This window comes from Telopea speciosissima, chromosome 3 (assembly GCF_018873765.1).
Source record: "Telopea speciosissima isolate NSW1024214 ecotype Mountain lineage chromosome 3, Tspe_v1, whole genome shotgun sequence".
In the NCBI taxonomy this organism is placed as follows: Eukaryota; Viridiplantae; Streptophyta; class Magnoliopsida; order Proteales; family Proteaceae; genus Telopea; species Telopea speciosissima.
Window position 1 is genome coordinate 50,946,324 of NC_057918.1, and position 24,591 is coordinate 50,970,914.

Consider the following 24,591-nt stretch of genomic DNA (forward strand, 5'->3'; position numbering starts at 1 on the left):
CTCCCCATCTTAACCCCCCAACCCATCTTTACCAAGCCCATCTCCCCAACCCCCCTCCCGGCCTCCCCTAACCCGCTCCATCTCGGACTCCCTCATCCTCTCCCTTCTTGTGGACCTCCCCCCCATGATCCCTCCGGTCAACCCGAGTCTTCATCCTTATCCGCTAAGCTGGCTCGCCTTCCCTTGGGTCCTGTCAGACCTTCCACCCCTTGGTGACCCTTTGTTCGAAACCTGGCTATTGCCTACTCCCGCAAGAGATACAGAAGTGTCCCCCCAAGGACGTCCTTGCCCACTTCCCTTTAGCTCCTCATGGCCGCCGGATTCATTTGGAATGTTAGGGGTCTCAACTCCCTATCAAAGCACCAAGATATTAGATATCTTATCAAGTCCACTCATTCCTCCTTTTGCGCTCTTCTGGAAACCTACGTTCTTCAAGAGAACGCTACTCGCACTGCAGCCTCCATTGCTCTTTCTTGGTCCTTTCTCTCCTGCTACAACCATTTTCCTCATGGCTGTATTTGGATCCTTTGGGACACCTCTAAAATCCATATTTCCATTTCCCATTCCTCATCCCAGCTGCTTCATCTTTACCTTTTTTTCCCCAACTCCCCCTCTTCCCTCTTCCTCTCCATGGTCTATGCCCACAATCTGGCTGCCGACCGCATGGCCCTTCGGAACGACCTCTCTCTCCTTAAATCTAGGATGAATTCCTTCCCTTGAGGAGTGGGTGGAGACTTCAATGTTGTTAGATTCCAATCCGAAAAATTGGAGGGCGCCCCCTCGATCTCCCTTCTGTCAATGCCTTTAATGATTGTATCGAGGACCTCGGCCTCGATGACCTTAGATGGTCAGGCTCTCCTCTCACTTGGCATAACCGGAGAGTGGGTCCTGACTAGATAGCTTGTAAGCTCGACCGTGTCCTTATCAATAAATCCTGGCTTTCCACTTTTCCTCACTCTCACACCAACTTCCTTCTCCAGGGTTTATCTGATCACTGTCCTTGCCACCTCCTTATCCAGACCTAGTCCTCTTTCGGTCCCAAGCGTTTCAAATTTTTCGACATGTGGACCTCCCATCACCTTTATCTCCCCACCATCCTCCAAGTGTGGTGCCCTCCAATCTTTTGCCCCTCCCTTACCCTTATTGCCTTTGCTAAAAAGCTCTGTCGCACCAAATCTGCTCTCAAGCGTTGGAACCTTTCCACCTTTGGCAATATTCCTTCTCGTATTTCCTCTTGCCGGTCCGAACTTGCCCGAGTTCAATCCCGGCTCCAATCGGACCCGCTCCTCCCTGACCTCGCTTAGGAAGAGATACATCAAAGAAGATGATCTCTTCGAAAAACAAAAACTTTTGCATATGATGAAACCTCTATTCTGAACATGAATCCTTGTTCAGTATGATTGATTATCAGATTTTCTCTGGTGACTCAGACACCGAAAATATAGTTGTAGTCATAAATACATTTGATTCAAATTCCGAGTCTACCTCAGACTCAGATAATGAAAAAACAGAAGCTGATCACACTGCCTCTGATACCAAAAGCAAGAGAAAAGTAGACTTCTCTGATCATCTCGAAAAAGATGATGATTTTCGACCACAAACTGGTATAAGATCAGATTTTGGTCATTCCCTTTTAGAAGAAGTAAAAAACACTTCTGAAGAAGAAGAACCTCTTCCTACTACACATAGAAGAGAAGATTTAAACAAACAGCATGTAGCCACCGATGGTACATATTTAGATTTAAGTCATATTATTCAAAAATTATGAAAGAACAATAGATGATTGGGCTCAATCTTTAGTTAGAGTTGTCACTACCTATAGAACCACATGGACCAAAGAAAAATTTTTGGACTACATTGTTGGAACAATACAAGGAGATGTTCTACAATACCTTAGAAAATGGGAAGATTCCGAAATAGGAAAAACTGAAAAAGCATCTTTACTCAGTGATGATTTAAGTCGTGAAAGAATGCTTACAAAATTAACAGATATTATAAAAAAAGAATTTTATGGACAAACTTCAGAATTTTCTTTTCTAGATGATATCAATTACATAAACTTTGTGATATGAGTAAATTTGATTCCTTTGCAAAAACATTTCAACGGAATTATCGTCTACTTGACTCAAAACAATTAAAATTTTGGCTTGGACAATTTTTCTATAAATTAGTTCCCCTTGGGACGAAATCTGTAATACAAATTTTGCTAAGTACTGTACTGACACAATTAGTACAGACACTTTGGGAAATAGACTAAACTATGTCCATAGACAGCTACTCGCACACTGTTTAGAAGCTAAAGCAGTTAAACAAGTCAAAATGACTATAGGGACATCTCTAGTAATAAACTTTTACAAAATGAATGGGAATTTGGCTGTAATCCTACGAGACAAAAAAACGTCTCATAATAGACATAAAAAATACTCTAAAAAATTTATATGTGAAAAGTATAATAATAATACCTTTTTCCAAAAAACATAGGTTTGTTAGCAAAAAATGACAAAATTTTAAAAATACAAAATCTACTAAACCAAGTTGTAAATGTTACTTTTGTCAAGAAATAGGTCATTTCGCCACTACCTGTCCTAATAAGAATAACTATGCTAGAAGTCTGTTTCGGTGAAAATATCACTAAAAAGGAAGATATATTATATATTATTTACAGTAAAAGTGAAACAGATTCTGATTCAGACTTGGAACTTATTTTTATGGTAAATACTGTAGAAACCGACAATCAAGAAACTCTTGAAAAATTTGCTTCCGTCTCCGATCAAGAACAGGATATAGTACCCTTATCAAACCTTATCCTCGGAGATTTATGTTATGATATGTCTCTTTTTAAAAAGCAAAAGGAGCTCAAAAAAGAAGATATATACAAATTTTCCAAGTTAAATTTTTTGTCAAAAAGATATATTGAACAAGCTCGTTGAAATACCATTACTCAAGCAACAGATAATGCTAGTATAGAAATCCCTATATTTAGTAAAGAAAAAATCCGGAGGCTTTGCAAAAAACATCCTCAACTACAATACATCCATATTAGGGTAATCCAAATTGAAATAACTGCTCTGTTTAGACAAGGGATTGATTCTCCTATAATTGTTGCAGTTTTGAATAAACGATTTATGGATAATCCCATTTCTGCCCTAATAGGAGGAATGGAATCAAATCTGGTTTCTGGAGTCGTTTGGTTTAAATTAAAACAAATTATTTCATTTCTGTTACTGATCCTAACATACAGGATTCAGTGGTACTAAAAATTAAGACACAAGGAATTAGATTAAACTTAACCAGTCATAATTTAGCCATAAGCTGGAAATCCTGGCATGAGCTTACAAATGTTACTTAAACATCTATACATCCAATAGATAAAAGAATTGTTGAGCTTTTCGAACCAAAACCGTTTGAAACAGAAATTCAACATAGATTAGTTAATTGAACTGATCTCAGTATACCAAAACAGTGATTAATTACTGAAATAGCTCCAAGGAAATCCCTAGAATACCCTGCTATAGACATACAAGCTTTAGGTAATAGCCTATATTTTAATAGGCGAGATAAAAGGACAATAACAAAACATCTATCACTACCAAAACATATCTCACCAAAATTACCCCCAAAAGATTATGTAGGTTATAAGAATGTACAAATTCTTTTATGGCCTACTGAATCAAGTAAGCAAAATTCTGAAAAATAAAAATTAAAACAGGAAAAAATAAGGTCTTTAATTATGTTTCATCAAATAATGATTGATAATGATGAAATAATTTTTTCTTCCAACTAAGGAAAAAAATAAAAAAATAAATATAAAAAAAAAAATAAAATTAAAAAAAAAAAAAAAAAAAAAAAAAAAAAAAAAAAAAAAAAAAAAAAAAAAAATAAAAATTCGATGGAATGCTTTACCTATAGAGTATTGGTTCAAAAATGAAGCAACCCATCAATACTTCGTGTATTTCGTGCACCCCTACACAAGTTATTTATAGCATAGTTGTCATGGCGTCCCTCGGCGTTGGGAGAGGTGGTATATCGACTACGCCATGGTGGGATGTCAATATATCGCTCGATATGGCTTCCATGGCGACGCCATGGCGTCGCCATGGACGCTTATACCACGATATGTTGGCATATCGGTCGATATTTGTACATATAAAAGTTAGATTAAAATTTTTTTTTTTAAACCATTTAATAGCTTAGATGCTTTGCTCCAAATCACATACACTAAAGAAAGACTATTGCTATCAAGCTTCATAAAGAACAAAAGTTAGCCTATCATTTGATTTTTACTATTGCTTTCAATTATTTGATAGGTTAATCTATATTTTCAATTTTTCATACTTTCATATACACTAATGGATATTAGTTACACTTTCATGAATTAAACCATAGTGGCATAGTATATTAGTAGTAGTGTAGTACACTTTTCATGTTGATTTTTGATGTTATAGGACATATATTATAGCATACTAAATGACATTAAAAATACGTAAAATAAAAAATTAAACATGGTCGACATGCTCGCCATGGCAACGCCATGGCGGGACATTCGATTATCGACGTGACACCCTTCCACCGACTTGATCGGACGCGGACAACTATATTTATAGTGTTTGCAACATATCAATTATTCTTAATAAACAAGAATTTATAATTCCAAAAATTCTTTGTTTTTCTTTTATGCATGGAGATTTTATATTAGGAAATAGTTTTTTACAAAATTATTTTCCTCTTACAATAGATGAGAAATCTGTATCTCTAATCATAAAAAACACTATGGTTAATATACCTTTGCAATTTAATCATAAATATAGGTGTGAAACAGGATTTGCTTCTATACCTAACGTTCATCAGATACAACAATTAACTGAAGAACATTGGCTTTATAAAAAATTATACTCTAATTTTGATGAAAATCTATTAAAATTATGGCATAAAAGCCTTCGTTCCTGTGCTTTAAAACTTACTGACCCTAACAAAGTAATCAGAGTAAAACCATTACTATATGTGCAAGCAGTCATTAAAGAATTTGATATTCAAATTGTAGATTTACTTGCTAAATGACTAGTTGAAGAAACAAACAGTCCTCACTCTAGCCCTGCTTTCATGGTTAGAAATCAGGCTGAAATAAAATGAGGAAAAGCTAGAATGGTCATTCATCATCGTCGCTTAAATCAGCACTTAGCTTTTGATGGCTATTTCATTCCTAGAAAAGATGTTCTTATTAACAAAGTAAGAAATGCAAAGATTTAGTAAATTCGACTGTAAATCAAGTTTTTGGCAAATAAAACTTACAGAAGAATCAAAAGCATTAACTGCATTTAGTGTTCCATACTATAAGCATTATCAATGGACAGTTATGCCTTTTGTCCTTCGTAATGCCCCTCAAGCCTTTCAAAGATGGATGGATAAACTATTCAATCATATTTCCTTTTGTGTTGTATATATTGATGATATTTTAGTGTTCTCTAATACAACAAAAGAACATAAAAATCATCTTTCTATTATTTCTGATATTTTTAAAAAACATGGAATAATCCTTAGCCCAAAGAAAATTGAGTTAGAACAAAACATCAATTGTTCTTAGGATTAACACTCACAAAAGATGGGCTTCAACTACAAGACCATATACTCGTAAAAATAAAAGATTTTCTCATAGAAATACAAGAAAAAAAAATAATTACAAAGTTTTCTAGGAATATTAATTTATGGAAGAACTTTTATTAAAGATCTTTCCCACAAAGAAAAACCACTGCTAGAAAAATTCAAAAATAATCAAAAATTTTCTTGGATACTAGAAGACACTGTTCTGATCAAATCTATAAAAGCAGAAATTTCAGATTTACCTCTCATATATTTTCCTAAAACAGGAGATTATATGATCTTAGAGACAAATGCCTCCAATGAACGGTGGGGAACCGTTTTAAAATGCAAACCATTGAAAAATCCAAAACAAGAAGTATGTAGTTACAATTCAGGAAAATTTAAACCCAATGAATTAAAATAGATTATTTTTGAAAAGGAGTTACTTGCCATAAAAAGGGCATAGATAGATTTAAAATCTATTTAGCATCAGACAAATTTCTTATCAGAACAGATAATCAAGCAGTAAAAGATTTTCTCAAAGCTAAACTGAGACGAGAAGAAAATGCTCGAAAAGTAAATTTATATAATTATCTCTGTCAGTTTACTTTTGAGATAGAGTTTATTAAGGGAACTAACAATGTTCTTGCTGATTATCTTAGCAAAGAAAAAGGCTAAAAACAGCCATGGTTGGACAACCACCAGATAAAGAAAAAAACCCTGGATACAACCTCCGAAACCTAAAAATGGTCAATTACCGATGGTTCTATCCAATTCTACCAAAGGGATTGTAATCAACGATTCTGTTCCGCAAAACGTTTCAATAGGTAATCAACCTATTAACACATTCGGGCAACAATCAATTGCTCACACTCACCTTTCTTAAATCCAGTTCGCTCAAAACCTTTGGCCAAATTATTGGCACGAAATTTCCTATATTGAAGCTTTACAAATCCAAAACAACTCAAGTCTTCAAAGACAGGGAGCCAAAAATCCAAACACACCTCCTTTCACTGAAATTCAACCAGTTTCAGACTTCTATAATCCAAACCTTCTTACAGACATCTATCAAGAAATCAATGGAGCTTGGAAAGCACATGTTACTGAACAGAAAAACTGTTTCGAAAACATCTCAGTCAACTTTCCGCAAAATTGGCAGATCATTTCAAAAAAGATCTAGCTTTTCGATGAAAGCACAATTTAAAAAAATCGTGAATTTTATCGAATTGAATGGATTTGTCTGTACAAAAAATGTAAGCAATTTTTTCCGTCAGAATTTTTTTCAAAAATATCTCATTATTGCGAACAAGGGCAACATTTTAAATATAAAAATGTTTTTACACAATATTTTAAAAACATGTTTGAAAATCAATTCAATCATCTAAGACTTATATTTTATATATAAGAAAATGAATCTTGGGAAATTAATGCTATTAAATGGGGATTAGTCGGTAGAATTGTTATCCTTCCCAATTCACATATTTTGCATGAATTTCCTATGATGATCAAAACCATGATCTACCATTGTACTAAAAACTGGCGCATTCAAAATCATATTGTCATCGACATTTTTGGAACACTTAGATGGAGACAACGTGACAAGTTTTTCCAACCATATTAGTTTTGGTTTTTTAGACGAGCCAATGAAAACGACTTTGTTGGCCCTCCAAAGATTGAAGATAACATAGCTCTACAATCAGCCAGACAACTGTGTTCTAAGTTGTTATACCGAGGATCACTCATTGAGCTACACATAGCTGCAAAAATTTGGCGCAATTCTACTACTAGAATCACTGACGGTTGACGAATTTTTTGTACAGATTTTGAAGTTGATTATATGTTTACTGGAGAACAAAAACTGCAAAATGATACTCTCATCACCAATTGTCTAAAACTTGAACAATTGGATGTACCATATGATCTGTTAATCAAGGCCGAAGAACTCATGGAAGCTGATCAAATTCTTCTTGAAGAACAACAAGGGACTGATATTTACTCCACTGACAATGGAGATAGTGTTACTCAGCACAATATTGATAATATGGCTAAAGGATGGCAGGTGGGGACAAATAAAAGCATCTGCTTTTAAAAAGAAACGCATAGCTTTAATAAAAAATCTAGGAGCGACTGCACAGATTAGATTCGAACTTATCCTCCAGCACACGAAGCAGACAAATGATCACCGATACAATGGTCACTATTTACTTTACTTTTACTATAATAGTAAAGTGACAAGGCATATTGCTATTCATCAAATAGTAATTCCGGATTTTCAAATTCTTTCAAATCCGTGGCCTATAAATAGAAGCTAAAGCAGATTGAAAAGGTACTTCGCACTTGGCATTTGACAATTATTTTCTCTCTAGTTCTAGTTTTGCTCTACTTCTTTCTTTCTTCCACATGTCTATTTGTTTTGGTATCAGAGCAAGGATAAACATTTCCTGCTCCTAGTTTGTAATAGTTTATCTATCTAGAGAGTTTAGAGGATCAGTATAATATTGTCGTCTGACCTATCTTTTTAGAGAACGCTTGTAAGTTTTTACAAGAATTTTAACCAAGAAGTATCTCAGGTATTTTTCTTTATGCAACGTATAGTTCGTACAATTCGTTATCTTTCTTTTATTTTATTTAACGTCGAACAAGATATATATGATATCGAACAAGATATAGATCATCTTGAATATAGGATAAGTTATTTGCAAATTTGTTCTCTTACACCTCCTTCTACTTTATATCAACGGTTAGCCGAACAAATTGCTAACTTAGCTCAGTTGCAAGAAAGGAAAACACTCCTTGAACAAAGAATCGAAACTCTTCGGACAAATTGAAGTTATCCTTGATTTCTACTACACTACATGGTCTACTTATCTTGATAGTATGTTTTTTCTGAGTACTTTGAGTTAAACCCATATATCTTTGGGAAGTTGATGTTCAAGTAAGTCCATAGATTCGTAGTCGGGACAATTTTCCTTCATAACCAAAGACAGTCTTAGGTACAAATTCTATTGCTAAAGAAAATAACAAACTAAATGGATTTAGTAGATTGTTTAGCATCTTCAGGAGGAACAGTAAATAAGACTTTATATGATCATTGTGCCCCATATAACAAAAAACAACAAAAATATTAATTCTGTTAGTGATGTAGTAAATATGTTAATAAATATAACTACTACTTGTTTTAAGAAAATCGATAAAAAAAATCGATAAACTAGACACTGAGGTAAAAACTCTCAGTACTATAGTAGATATAGACCTAAAAGAGCAAACCAAACTACAAATGCAAACGTTGTTAGATCAACTATCTGTCTTTGTAGAAGGTTATATTACACCTTCTAATTCCTACTATTCTTCTTTATATTATGGAAATACTATTAATGTAATAGAAGAAACTGAGTCAGTTTTCACTTTTGATAATTCCGAAATTGACCCATTAATAGAAATAATGGATTATTGGAAACAGAGATACATCAAAGAAGATGATCTCTTCAAAAACCAAAAAATTTTGCATATGATGCAAAACCTCTACTCTGAACATGAATCTTTGTTCAATATGATTGATTATCAGATTTTCTCTGATGACTCAGACACCAAATATATAATTGTAGTCACAGATACATCTGATTCAAATTCCGAGTCTACCTCAGACTTAGATAATGAAAAAATAGAAGTTGATCACACAGTTCTGATCCCAAAGGCAAAAGAAAAGTACACTTCTCTGATCATCTTGAAAAAGATGATGATTTTCGACCACAACTGGTATAAGATCAGATTTTGGTCATTCCCTTTTATAAGAAGTAAAAAACACTTCTGAAGAAGAACCTATTCCTACTATACATAGAAGAGAAGATTTAAACAAACAACATGTAGCCACCGGCGGTACATATTTAGATTTAACTCATATAATATACAAAAATTATGAGAGAACAATAGATGACTGGGTTCAATCTCTAGCCATGGTTGTCACTACCTATAGAACCACATGGACCAAAGAAAAATTTTTGGACTACATTGTCGGAACAATACAAGGAAATGTTCTACAATACCTTAGAAAATGGGAAGATTCTGAAATAGGAAAAATTGAAAAAGCATCTTTACTCAATGATGATTTAAGTCGTGAAAGAATGCTTAAAAAATTAACAGATATTATAAAAAAGGAATTTTGTGGACAAACTTCTCAATCTGCTTCAGCTTCTATTTATAGGCCACAAATTTGAAGGAATTTGAAATCCAGAATTACTATTTGATGAATAGCAATATGCCTTGTCACCATGGTACAAAATTGCGCGATATATTGCCGATATATCGCAAAATTTCGGTAATTTCGATAGGGCCGAGACGAGATGTGAAGGCGAAACCAAAAAAGATAAAATTTCGATGATATTTCGTAACATTTCGGGACATTTCGGCGATATATCGAAATATCGCCGAAATGTTACAAAAGACCTCACGTGACTCATTAAACCATTGTTATAAATACCATATTTCGCTAGCTAAGAGTCGAAATATCGACCGAGAGCTGGGTAGAAGCTGTTTTGGGCCAACTACACTCGTTTCTTCGCCAAAACTATACCGTGGTCCACATATGTCCTTCAAACAGAGAGCAATGGACGTCGACTCCAGCGGGGCATGAGCATGGTACAAAATTTTGCAATATATCGTCGATATATCGTAAAATTTCGGTAATTTCAGTAGGGCCGAGACGAGATGTGAAGGCGAAACCAAAAAAGACAATTTCGTAACATTTCGGCGATATACCGAAATATCGCCGAAATGTTACAAAAGACCTCACGTGACTCATTAAACCATTGTTATAAATACCATATTTCGCTAGCTAACAGTCGAAATATCGACCGAGAGCTGGGCAGAGGCTGTTTTTGGCCTGCTACACTCAGTTCTTCTCCGAAACTATACCGTGGTCCACATATGTCCTTCAAACAGAGAGCAATGGACGTCGACTCCAGCGGGCCATGAGTGGGGTTGAGCTAGGAAGGCACAACAACTATTATTAGTACTTGTGAGTTGTGACTTGTGACTTGTGAGTCTTGTCTCTTGTAAGTTGTAAGTTGTGATTTCACTGATTTGTGAACTTGTGAGTTGTGAGTTGTGACTTTGTGTATTACCTATTAAAGTATTGACTATTGAGCTATTGAGTATTGACTATTGAGTCATTGACTATTATGGAGTTTATGAGAATATGATTTATGAATTATGTCATATGAGTTTTAATTAGTTTGTTTAAATTTCTTTTATGTCTTTAATTGCCTAATCAATGTGTATGTAACTATTTATATTCATTAGGGTCGGCAACCGTATACTATCAATCAAGGGTGCAAGCCCAAAACACCACTTTGAGTTCATTTTTTTGCAATATGAAGGTTTAAATGTGTTTATTTAGCTTAAATAAGGGTGTCCATGAAGTATCAGGCCTAGATATGGCCAAAAACCCACCGAGATGAACTCCCGAAATATTGCAGAAAAAATGCAATATTTCGGCGAAATTTCGCCATATTTCGGATATCTCGGTAGGCCCGAGATACCGATATATTGCGAAATTTAATACCTTGGCCATGAGTGGGGTTGAGCCAGGAAGGCACAACAATTATTATTAGCACTTGTGAGTTGTGAGTCTTATGAGTCTTGTCTCTCTTGTAAGTTGTAAGTTGTGATTTCACTGATTTGTGAACTTGTGAGTTGTGAGTTGTGACTTTGTGTATTACCTATTAAAGTATTGACTATTGAGCTATTGAGTATTGACTATTGAATCATTGACTATTATGGAGTTTATGAGAATATGATTTATGAATTATGTCTAATGAGTTTTAATTATTTTGTTTAAATTTCTTTTATGTCTTTAACTGCCTAACAATGTGTATTTAACTATTTATATACATTAGGGTCGGCAACCGTATACTGTCAATCAAGGGTGCAAGCCCAAAACACCACTTTGAGTTCATTTTTTTGCAATATGAAGGTTTAAATGTGTTTATTTAGCTTAAATAAGGGTGTCCATGAAGTATCAGGCCTAGATATGGCCAAAAACCCACCGAGATGGACTCCCGAAATATTGCAGAAAAAATGCAATATTTCGGATATTTCGGATATCTCGATAGGCCCGAGATACCGATATATCGCGAAATTTAATACCTTGCTTGTCACTTTACTACTGTAGTAAAAGTGAAATAAATAGCGACCGTTGTGTCGGTGGTCATTTGTCTGCTTCGTGTGTTGGAGGATAAGATCGAATCTTATCTGTGCAGTCACTCCCAGACTTTTTATTAAAGCTATGCTTTTCTTTTTAAAAGCATATGCTTTTGTTTGTCCCCACTTGTCATCCTTCAGCCATATTATCAATATTGTGCTGAGTAACACTATTTCCGCTATCGGTGGAATAAGTGTCAGTCCCTTGTTGTTCTTCAAGAAGGATTCAATCAGCTTCCATGAGTTCTTCGGCCTCGATTAACGGATCATATGGTACATCCAATTGGTCAAGTTTTAGACAATTGGTGATGAGAGTATTAGTTTGCTGTTTTTGTTCTTCAGTAAACATATAATCAACTTTAAAATCTATACCAAAAATTCGTCGACCATTAGTGATTCTAGTAGTAGAATTGCGCCAAATTTTTGTTGCTTTGTGTAGCTCAATGAGTAATCCTCGGTATAATGACTCCGGACACAGTTGTCTAGTAGTAGAAAAGTGCTTACATGTTCAGGTTAGCCATCAAACTAAAACAATCAAAGGGCAAGATCAACGAGTACTTGAGACAACTTACAAGGAACAAGAAGAGGTTAGCCTCCACCAAGCATAATAAGGATCAAAACTGTACCAAGCTGAGAAGGTAAGCATTGAACATGCTTGTTGTTTAACTCCACATGTTCAAAGTACCTCAATATAGAAAAAGGTGGTTGTTGGGACTTCACCCAATCACACCTAGGTAATGCATTAGTGTTATGCTTGCATGCTTATGTACTGTTTTTAGTTTTGCATGCTAGCATAGTTTGTTCTCTGTTTTGTTCACTTGCTCTTATGTTTCTGTGTCTCTCATGTTTTAACATTTAAGTTATGTCTTGTTTAGTTTGACTTTGTATGTGTTCTTGTTCGAGGAGTTCAGTTTACTTCCAGTTTCTGTTCTTGTTTTGTTTTGTTTTCAAAATTCTGTTCAACCCATGTTTCAAAATGTTTAGGAGCATGGGTGCTAAACTTGATATAAGCCTTGGACTTACACATAGTTAATTGTATTACATGTAGTAAGGTATAATAATCCTTAGTCGCTTGAACTATCTTAGGATCTTGAATTATAAGTCTAGACTATATCTGAGCAATTCGGGACTAGCAAGGGGCAATAGCTGAGACATTTATTTCTTGTACTTTCTTTGTTTAATTTTGTAGTTTTCAATACCATGAAGTTTCTAATGGAATTTAGGTTGATTACTAACAAATCTCATGTAAGAGAGCGCATTACCTTGAAGGGTTTTAAACTTAACTCTTTTAAAGAGATTGCTAAACTTGAGGATCACCCTAAGAAGGGTTCAGCATTATTGGTAAGAATTTGCTACAAATGGGCAATCTCTCTCCTCTCTCTTACTTTTCATGCATGCCTAATAGGGCATATATTTGGAAGCATGATTAGAAGTCAACTGAATTATATTCATTTTCCTCTATGAGAATTTGGAACTTCTATTTCTTTTTTGTGTGTTTTGATTTGCTAGATCGCTTACGTTTGTGTTGCTCTTAATTGATTCTTAGGACTTGTACATTAATAATTGTCTAGTTTGCTTTGTGTTTCAAGCTTGTCTTTGTGTTAGGAGTGTGTTTTTGTTTTAAATTGCTTGTTATGTTCTTTCGGTGTATCCCTTCTTGTGTTTTCAAAATGTATCTTCTTTTGTGTGCTTTTTTAATGTAATTTTCTTTTTGTGCTTTAATTTCTTGAAGCCCCTTATCCAAGCTACTTTGATAAGTGAAATGTTATCAATGGATAAATTAGAGGTCTGCTCTTTAGTCTTCTGTCTTGACAGACCCAACAACGTGCTTAATTGGTAGTTTATGCACCAAAGAGAAATCTAAAGGTTATGGAAAGTTTCTGACTATGGTAAAGCACATTTTGTGTGCTCTTTGGTATCCATTTTGATCAGGTTAGCCATCAAACTACAAAGAGTCTTTGAGTGTTTCGACTCAAATTACAATAATGCACGAGAATATTCTCACTAAGCTCTAATATTTAGTTTTGGGTTTTAGAGCTTAGTGCGAATATTCTTGTGCTTTTAACTTTATATTTTACAACTTAAGCAGAAAAACCTCTACATGGTAAAATATAAAGTTAAAAGCACGAGAATATTCTCACTAAGCTCTAAAACCCAAAACTAAATATTCCAGTGAAGTCCTAAAAGTCTTAGACAACTCCTTCTGACCTTCTCTTAAATAGAGGAGGAAGAGAGGCTCCAAAATAGAGCTATTAGAATACCCAATGGCTCTAATTTTAGCAGAGTTGGTTAGCCGCCCTGTCTGGACTGTTGACCCCTCGGGAATTAGCCGTTATAATTATGACCGCTTTATAATTGTTAAAAGTTTCCGGTCAATGTCGGTCAACCGGTACATCATCCAGACATCGTCCGGGTTCAATTCATCATCTGTCCGACCCTCAGTCCAATTTAGGCTGCTCTCGGAAAACATCCTCTGGCAGAAACTGATCGACCGGACATCATCCGGCTGGTCTACTTTGGGCTAGTGACTTTGTGGCTTGGCCAATTTGACCTCCACAGTGTGTTGGTCATCATTCCAAGCCATATATACCACATTAAGTCGAAATTGTTTCCATATGGTCAAAGGCAAAGTTTCCCAACTAAGGTTACACCATTAAGTCATATTTGGAGACTTATGAGGCTAAGTCCAATGGGTCTAAGAGCTACCATGAGAATCACTTACTAACTAGAAATGTAAGAAAATACAATACAATTAAAAAATCGTAAGTCTTCAACGCCGATGATGAATACTTGTTGATGGTGTCCTTTGCCATTGAAGCTTTGAGGCGCTTGATCTTCAATTGTAGTGCTTCAACCCTTCATGACTTTGGTCTTACTGAAGTAAAAGCTTGAGCCTTCCAATTTGTTTCACAGCTTCATGCCACTCGTGAACTTATTGAGGTGGCTAAAAGTCTTCCAATTTTGTTGCCTTATCAAGCTACACATGGGCTTACTGAAATTTCCTAATATTTAATTTGTATCGACACTTCAAGCCACTGATGGCGTCCAAACTTGATTTTGATCTTCCCATTTGTGAAGCTTGTTTGACGATTATATTTTAACTAATCCGATTTGCAGGTCTCAGAAATGATACGGCTGCAGTTCCTTGGCTATCTGAAGCACAAGCTCTTTAGGATATTGTTTGGTATAGATGATGCATGTTTCTTCCTATAATGTTTGAAAACAACTTATTGAGAGTTGTTTCAACTACTTAAGACAGCACACTTTCCTTGTAAAGTATGTGTAACACTAGTCTCCAGCTTTCATTGTTAACAACGATGTTCTTTTCAGCTCTGACAGTCGATAAAAAGAAACTGATTATCACTGTAAATGTGTACATCTAATGTGCTTCCTGTGGTTTCATGGCAGTAAATGTAATGAACTTTCAGTTGATGACCTTAACCATCTTAAGGATAGTATTTCATGAAATAAAGGTTTCAGAATTTTTTATCTAGGAACCAGTTCTATGAGTAATTTGCAGGAGATTGCTGGAGCTTAATCCGTATAAAACAGCCATTAAAGTAGATTGAATTGTGGATATGGCATATGCTGTTACCCTGCCTTTTTTATCGTCCATAGGAAGAGAGGGGTCACCGAGAAGGTGTTCCCCATCTTTGCCAGAGGCAAACATCTCCCAAATTGTTATCACCTCCAATTCCTGCCCGCTCCAATTCCTCATATAGGAGCGGAAATTACCACCTTACCCCCTGCCTGAACACATTGCCCAAGGTGGGGTAGGGTGGTCATTTCTGCTCCTATGTGAGGAATTGGGGGGAATTGGAGCGGGCAGCGAATTGGAGGTCCCATCCTATTCAGCATGCTCATGATGTATTTAGCTATTGGGCCTCAAAGTTTATGTTTTTATGTGATCACAGCATAATAAAGGAAGTCCGAATTTTTTACGCCTAAAAAGAGGGCTAAAAATGGCATTTTCTGAATGGAAAGATTCTCTTTGTACACTCTAGACATCCTGCCTCTTCCTTGCTCACCAAAAAATATTCTTTTTGACTGGTGGAACGAAATGTATTGAATTGACTCTGGCCTTCGGTGAAAAAGTGAGGCTTTACTTGACGAGTAGATATTAGTTACCCGCTAATTCGGATCTACAAGAAGTTGAGTTTTTTTTTTTTGGGAAAATTACATGATTAGCTACTTTGGGGTTTTCATTTAGAAAACTGTCCACTCTATGTTTGAGTTAACAAAAATAGACAAAAACAAGTTAAGGTTTATAAAACTAGACAAAATAGTGTCTCTCCCTCCCTCACTTACTTTTTTAAACATTTTTACCCCTGCCATTGCCTTCTCGCCTAAGCATCCTGGGTAATCACAGGGAAGGGAAGGGAGGGGTAGGGCAGAGAATGGCGGTGGCAGGGACAAGGATGGGTTGCAGGGAACGGAGGATGTCTGGGCGAGAAGGCAATGGCAGGGGTAAAAATGTCTAAAAAAATAATTTTGGGAGGAAGAGGCACTATTTTGTCCAATTTTGTAAATCTCAACTTGTTTTTGTCTATTTTTGTTAACTCAAACAAAGAGTGGACAGTTTTGTAAATGAAAACCAAAAAGTAGCTATTCATGTAATTTTCCCTTTTTTTTTTTTTTTGTGCTAGCTTTCATCAAAGTAGGTGGAAAAAGAAAGTCAAACAGCAAACCAGCTAGTAACATTAAGGGCAGATTCTTGTCCACCTATTTATAGTGGAGCTTCTGGATCCGGATCCTCTACTTCCATAGCTCGTACTTCCATCCTACTTCCGTCACCTCTCATTGCACTACCTGGCCTGACAACCATCCAACGGTTGTTATTTAAAAAATTCAAATTATTTTGGAAACCACATGAGATCTATTTGAACCACCACTCGACCAGTTCAAAACAAACCAAATCGAACCCATTTCATTCATCTTCATAGGTTTACTAAAATTCCCAAATCTGAACCTCTCCATCGCTCCCTTCTTCTCTGCCGATGATACCTCTCCATCGCTCACCAATTGTCTTCTGCCATGCAATGAATGTGATAAACCATAAATACTCGGGGCCAACCCCGATCCGCCACGTGGCATGGCATGAAGGGAGGATAACCCAGACCCATCTGCTAGACCTAAGAGGAAGAGACCCAGTAGGTCACGCAAGGACCAAGGTCACCACCCAAATTTACATCATCCTACCGGCAAAGGAACCTTATCCTAGAGGAGATGAACATCACCTATGCACGACCCTCAAGGATCTTATCCAATACGCGAGGGAAAGCATATGTCCATCTGCTAGGGAACACCTTCCCTACCCGGACTCCACCCCCCAAGAGGAGGCAATCTACTACGTGATGGACTCTACTACCAAGGAGACTATCACCAATTACCTAGACTCTTCACCACTATACACAACTATAAATACCCAGGTAATCTACCCCATTAAGGCATCTTGAATTCCAACAATTCATCTGTTGCTCAAAGAGTTCTAACTTAGGCATTGGAGAGTCCTAGGTCGGAGCCACACCGGTTCTGCCTTGTCCCTGATGTCCTTTTGTAGGTTGCGGCACCCGAAGGACCCACCGGCGATTTCTTGATGCAACAGATTGGCGTCGTCTGTGGGAACGACGCTAGCCAATGTATCTACTAGCTCGCTTCCTCAACTATTCAATGGCACCACGGGGTAAGAAGGCCGCTCCCTCCACCAATGTTGCGAGCGAGAGGAACGGGTTACCACCACCAGAGTGCTCTTGTCTGAGAGCCAATAACCAGGAACTCCCCGAGATGGAGAACCCGGAGAACGAGAATGTCGACATTGTCAACCTCGATGACGAAGTAGCCATGGAGGCAATACCTGACCCCGACTTGCTAGCAATTGTAGGTCAGATCAATGACTTGCAGCGGCAGATCCTCTAGGACCAAAGACTCTTCCGAGACTACCTGAGATAGCGGGCGACGTCCCGCAGCAGGAGGGTGTTGCCAACACCAAGGACAAAGCCAATCCCTCGACAAGAGCAAAACCCTAGGAAGTCACTCCTTGGGGGTGAAAGATTGGAGAAACCCGCAAGGCGCGCAAGTTCAACTCACCAACGAGGAGATCCTTCGCATCATCCTAGGAGAACGGCGGATCTGCCGATCCGATCAGAACGTGGGGTGTCACTGACGCACCAGTCGATGGAACCCAATGGATGGTTCGATTAGAAGGTCCGTGTTTCAAGGGTGACTAGGAGGAAGTCGCACACTAAGGCGAAGTCGGACCTATCATGAAGAAAGTCCCTCACATTCGCGTCAAGGCTCTGTAGGCCAAAACTACAAACCATGGGATCTGGGCGGTTCACCTAGGCAAACCGATTATAAACCAATTAGGGTTTTACACCCCTGGAAAATCAATATACTGAAAATTAGGGTTTTGCACCCTGGGGCTAATCCATGGGAAGCCATGGGTGCCCCTATTTAAATTTTTAGGGTTTTACATGTTTGCCCATGAAACCCTGGTGCACCCTAAATTCATTATTTCATGTTCCCCATAATTATGGGATCCAAACAGAAATAAAACAAACATCTCTGTTCCATCACATGGAGGGAGGGATCCATCCCATGCCCGAATGCGCAACGAAAATAAATCGATTCGGGTTTCTTTCGCATCCCATGAATATTAAAAATTAATAACAATCAAAAGAAATTAACAGAATGTTGCTAACCTGGTGAGCCTCAAGTGTTGCTCCTCCAATAGACAGTGGTTCTTCCTCCAAGAAGTACTCCACGCAAACAGATCTGGACCTTCAATGGTGCTACCAAGGTTCTCCAAGCCAATCCGAATGTATCTCCAACTAGACCTGGGTTTCTAAAACCCTAGCTCTCAAAACTAGAGAGCAAGAAGAAGAGATCACAAGAAAGAGAGAGGGAGAGCCAAAACCGTGGGAGGGGGTGGCTGTGTAAAACGTGGAAGCCTTGCTACCCCTCCTGCGTTTTGGCTTCTATTTATAGATGGGTTTCCAAAACCCTGATGGGAAGAATCCATGTGAAAGTCTGACACTCTCTCTCCTGATTGGCTTTATCTATTTATTTGAGATAGGCTTTATTTGTTTATCTCAGATAAGCTTTGTCTGTTTATCTCAGAGTCCTTTACTTGGTGAAGAAGCAGAATCTAATAGGGAAAGTATTAATTAGTTACTTTATTTAATATTTATGGATAATTATAATTAGCACCATATCCAATAATTAAATAAAGAACCAATTAAATTAGCAAATTCCAAATAACTCCCTATATGATAACAATTTATCATATACAACCCCCCACTAATCAACACCATCATTATGGAATCTAGGGCATGCACACATATGATGCCAAACCCCAATCCATAGTACATGTCCATATAAGAGCGTCTGTGCATCTAATCGGGTCCCGCAAAACTCGATAAAACACTTTGTTCAAATAACTATAAATAATCTATTATTTTATGTAAAATAAATTTTTGCAAAATCATTTCCAAAACGGCACTGGATCCAGATTCTGATCCGACCATACACAAACAATCTCTATCTTGGTGTTCCCCAATTGAGCAGTGGTAACCATGTTGAGTAACTCCTTCACTCACAAAGCGTTCACGCATTCCCAGAACATCGGCTTTGACTCGCTTGAGTCTCAGTCATAGATGAACCAAAGAATGTGGTCACACTTTGCAGTGACAGGGTTCCATCAGGCAAAAGGATGTCGGTTACACATGTCTATCCCTTCCTACAACTGGCAATAATACATGAGAGAATCGACAAAGCAGATTCTTCGCCAATACACACATCAACATGTGAGTACTCGCATTCGTACCCTGACATCACATGTCTAGGCATACCCAATGCGACGACCATATGATAAGGGTGCCCAACCCAAACCCTAGTCGTGACTACCATTTGAAGTATAACTTACGGACACATAATGCTCAAAAAGTTTATGTCACATGTGATAATATTAAACTAAAATGTATAAAAGTTCAATACAAAGGTAAACTGGGTTGAACCAGACCGAACCGGGTTTGATGGACACACATCCAACAAGCTCATCATGTCGTAACTACTCGCCATCACGTCAAAACTCACGGTTGGAAGAAACATCGAGGAGGGGTCTAGAGCGGGTTCACAGTGAACGTGCAACCAGGCATGACGAACAGTCACGTGCAGTGGGGCTAGATAAAAGACTCTGAGAATTGGACAAGAAGTTGGAAGGGCTGAAGAAGCAGTCAAAAGGCAAAACACACTCCATACCAGGCCAACATCCATTATCGGCAAAAATTATGGGTGCATTTCTCCCCTCCAGATTCAAGTTACCTACCTACAACGGTACCATGGATCCCAATGACCACATCAACTACTTCAACGGGATGATGACCCCATATGGGGGATCCGACGTGGTCTCCTGCCGAGCATTCCCAGCATCCCTCAAGGGTGCAGCCACTAAATGGTTCTCAAGGCTTAGGCCTCGATTGATAAGTTTGTTCGCAAAACTCTTCGAGCAGTTTGTTACCCGCTTTTAAAGTAGCGTCAAACAGAAGAAGACCATAGTCATTTTGCTGAACGTGGTACAGAACCCTGGGGAGTCGCTCAGAGAATATGTCACTAGGCTCACGAAGGAGTCCCTGGAGGTCCGAGACCTAGATGACCAAACCTAGCATGCAGCCTTGGCTGGGGGCATTAGAGACCTGGACTTGATTAAGGACCTAGCACAACATGAGACCAGGACGATGAAAGAACTTCTGGAGCGGTGCAATGAGTTTGTCAACATGGCCGAGGTACTACGAGCCCGGAAGAAGGCGACCGAGGCCAAACCTTAAGACAACAAGAGATCGGTATCGGACGACCGTAAAGAGGGCAAAAGATCATGGACCGAGCACCAACAAGAGAAAGGTGATCGCCAACCAAAGAAGACTGAGCACCACCCAGAGAGAACTGATCAAGCTGGAAGCCCGGACTACACCCCCCTGAACACCACAAGGTCACAAAGCCTCATGCAGATCCAAGACCATGGCTTGCTCAACTGGCCGAGGCCCATGTTTACAGGACCCGAGAAGCGAAATCCAAACAAGTACTGTCTCTTCCACAAGGACATAGGACATGACACAGAAGACTGCATCCAAATGAAGAGGGAGATAAAGCAACTTGTAAAGGCAGGGAGCCTAAATAGATTTGTGAGAGGAAGATGAGAGGGTCGTTCAGGCCAAGGAGACAAGGACCATGACCAAGAACGAGAGGAGCCACGGCGTGAAGAAAGGAGAACAGATCGTGGTTGAGAGAGAGAGAGACTGCCCAGAGGAAAGGAAGGACGGAGCGGGACCAAGCAACTCCAGAGGAGCCCCGATCCTTACCATACTGGGAGGACCAGGGCAGGAGTCCACAAGAAAGGCCAAAGCCCATACTAGATTCGTGGGAGTAGCAGAGATGCCGAGCAAAGTAGCCAAGATCGAGACAGTTATCTCCTTCTCAGGCGCTGACCTAGAAGGATTGAGCCTGCCACATGAAGATGCCCTAGTAGTGCAGGTGGACATAGCTAATCAAGTTATGCACAGGATGTTGGTGGACACCGGAGCATCGGTAGACATACTCTCACTGAAAGCCTACAGGCAGTTTGGGTTCAGCGACGATCAGCTCAAGTGAGAGCTAACCCATCTCCACGGGTTCTCGGGTGCCATCGCCTCCATCAGAGGAATAATGGAACTGCCCATCACCATCGGAGAGCACCCTCGACAAATCACGATAATGGTTAACTTCATGGTTGTGAGGTCCATAGTGTACTTCAACGGCATTCTAGGGCGACCATCCCTAACCGCTCTTAAAGGGATAGTCTCACCAATCCACCTGAAGGTGAAGTTCCTAACAGAGAATGGAGTGGGTGAGATCAGAGGAGACCAGAAGAAAGCCAGGGAGTGCTACGCGATGTTCATTAAGAAGAACAATGGAACGCTCGGGGGATGGCACTGTGTAGAGAACCTCATCAGTGACCAGAGAGACTAACTAACGGAACAAAGAGGAAGGCCGGTGGAGGACCTCGTCCTGTATCCTCTTAGCGAGGATGACCCCACCAAGGTAGTATAGGTTGGATCGTTGCTAGGCGAAGAACAGAAAAACAAGCTTGGGGGATTCCTCAAGGAGAACTCAGACATCTCTGCATGGTCGGTCTCGGACATGCCAGGCATACCTTGGCACATAGTCGAACACAAGCTGCGCGTGGATCCAACCAGGAAGCCAATACAGTAAAAGAAGAGGAACTTTGCCCTTGATCGACAAGCGACAATCAAGGAGGAAGTCGAGAAGTTGACCCGTTTGGGGTTCATCAAAGAGGAGAAGTTCCTGACTTGGCTCGCTAATGTGGTGATGGTACCAAAACCAAACGAAAGATGGAGGATGTGCATCGATTACACCGATCTGAACAAGGCATGCCCAAAAGATGAATACCCCCTGCCAAGGATCGATGCCACTGTAGGCCATGAGATGCTGAGCTTCATGGACGCGTACTCTGACTACAACCAGATCCTCATGAATGAGGAAGATGAGACCTATACCGCATTCCGAACAAACAAAGAGAACTACTGTTACCGAGTCATGCCGTTCGGGCTAAAGAACACAGGGGCGACCTATCAGAGAATGGTCAATAGGATGTTCGAGGAACAGATCGGGTGCAATATAGAGGTGTACGTGGATGACATGCTCGTGAAAAGCGTCAAGGCTGAGCAACACCTAGCTGACCTAGGGGAAGTGTTCGGGGTACTGAGGAAGAACCAGATGAAGCTGAACCCCACCAAGTGCACCTTCGGCGTAACATCAGGGAAGTTCCTAGGCTTCATGGTCTCAGTACTAGGAATAGAGGCCAATCCATCAAAGATCAGGGGCATCCAGGAGATGTCGCCACCCCGAACCACCCCGAACGGTCAGGGAGGTACAGAGGCTGAATGGAAGGGTCATAGCCCTTCACATGGACGGAGAGGCGCCAAAGAGCCTTCGAGGAACTGAAAAGGTATCTGGAGAGTCCCACCACTGCTGGGACGATCGGAACCTAACGAGGAGTTACAACTCTACTTGGCCGCCACCCTAGTTGCGATAAGCGCAGTATTACTGAAGGAGGAAGGTAAACAACAGAGACCTATCTACTACGACAGCCACGTGTTGATCGATGCAAAGACCAGGTACATCCGGATCGAGAAGGTAGCCTACACACTCGTGATTGCGGCAAGGAAGCTGAGGCCATACTTCTAGGCCCATACAATCGTGGTGCTCACGGACCTACCAATGAAGAAGGTGTTGCATAAACCAGATGTGTCAGGAATATTGATCACCTGGGCGGTAGAGTTGAGTGAGCACGAAATCAAGTTCCAACCGCAGACAGCCATCAAAGGTCAAGCCCTAGCAAACTTTGTCGCCGAGTGCACCCTATTGGAGGTTAAGCCAGAAGAACCGGAACCTAACAAGCGTGATCGAGGATCGTGGGAGATGTTCATAGACGGTTCGAGTAACGCGGCAGGAAGCGGGGTTGGGTTCATACTCACCAGCCCCGAAGGTTTTTGGATCCAGTACGCCCTCCAATTCACCTTCCAGGCCTCCAACAATGAGGCAAAGTACGAGGCACTACTTGCCAGATGGCGAGTGGCCAAGGCCATCTAGGTTACTCACCTAGCCATCCAAAGCGACTCCCAACTCATCGTAAACTAGGTGAACGAGGAGTATGAGGCGAAAGATGAACGTATGGCAGCCTACCTGGTGCGTGCTCGATAGTTGATCATGGAGTTCGTGAAGTTTGAGATGGTTCGAGTCCTGAGGATTGAGAACGCTGTAGCAGACGCCTTATCAAGGCTAGCAAATGATGAGCTTCGAAACTTGGCTAGTGCCATGTACGTTGTAATACTTCATGAGCCGATGTACCAGGAGAAATAAGTCAACGAGATCGAGGAGGGGCCAAGCTAGATGGACTCAATAGCCAACTACCTATAGAACGACATACTGTCGGAAGACAAGGTTGAGGCCAGGAAAGTAAGGATGCGGGCAGCAAAGTACATAGTCATCGACGGAGTGCTTTACAAGGGGGCGGTCATAGCCTCACTACTTAGGTGTCTAGGACCCAAGGGAGCCAAATATGCCTCGGTGGAAGTTCACGAAGGAATATATAGAAGTCACATATAGAAGTCACATGGGTGGGCGAGCGCTAGCCTATAAGGTCTTCCGCCAATGGTTCTATTGGCCCCGAATGCAGGAGGAGGCCATAGAGTACGTCAGAGCTTGCGAGCAATGTCAGTTGTTCGCCCCAGTGTCACACCAGCCAGCCACCAAATTGACCTCCATCCTCAACCCCATCTCGATCGCCATGTGGGGCATGGACATCCTTGGCGACTTCACCCCTGTGTCTGGGAACAAAAAGTACCTGGTGGTCGCCATCGATTACTTCACCAAGTGGGTTAAGGCTGAGCCGTTAGCAAAAATAACGGAAAAAGAAATGCAAAAATTTGTTCGAGACAAGGTAATCTACAGGTTCGGGGTGCCCAAGATCGTCGTCATGGACAATGGGAAACAGTTCAATAATCCCAAGTTCAAAGCTTTCTGCCAGTCATACAACATTGACTATCGACCTGTCTCCGTGGCTTACCCATAGACCAATGGTCAGGTGGAGGTGACAAACAGAACACTGCTCGAGGGAATCAAGAAAAGGTTAGAGGAAGCAAAAGGGAAGTGGGTCGAGTAGCTTCCTAGTGTCTTGTGGGAGTACCGAACAACAGTAAGGATCCCCATAGGGGAGAGCCCATTCCGGCTTGCATATGGTACCAAGGCCCTGGCACCAAT

At 39.7% G+C, this 24,591-nt stretch overlaps 1 protein-coding gene across 4 annotated transcripts in view; it reads left to right on the forward strand.

The window, feature by feature from the left end:
* The window catches only part of LOC122656541 (ribonuclease 2), a 90,965-nt gene extending 75,899 nt beyond the window's left edge, over positions 1-15,066 (forward strand). For all 4 annotated transcript variants that reach the window (XM_043851101.1, XM_043851103.1, XM_043851104.1 and 1 more), the window contains one exon: positions 14,893-15,066. In XM_043851101.1, the coding sequence (XP_043707036.1) occupies positions 14,893-14,948 (56 nt within the window). In that variant the 3' untranslated portion in view covers positions 14,949-15,066. The remainder of the gene's footprint in view (positions 1-14,892) is intronic.
* The last annotated feature ends 9,525 nt before the right edge of the window (positions 15,067-24,591 follow it).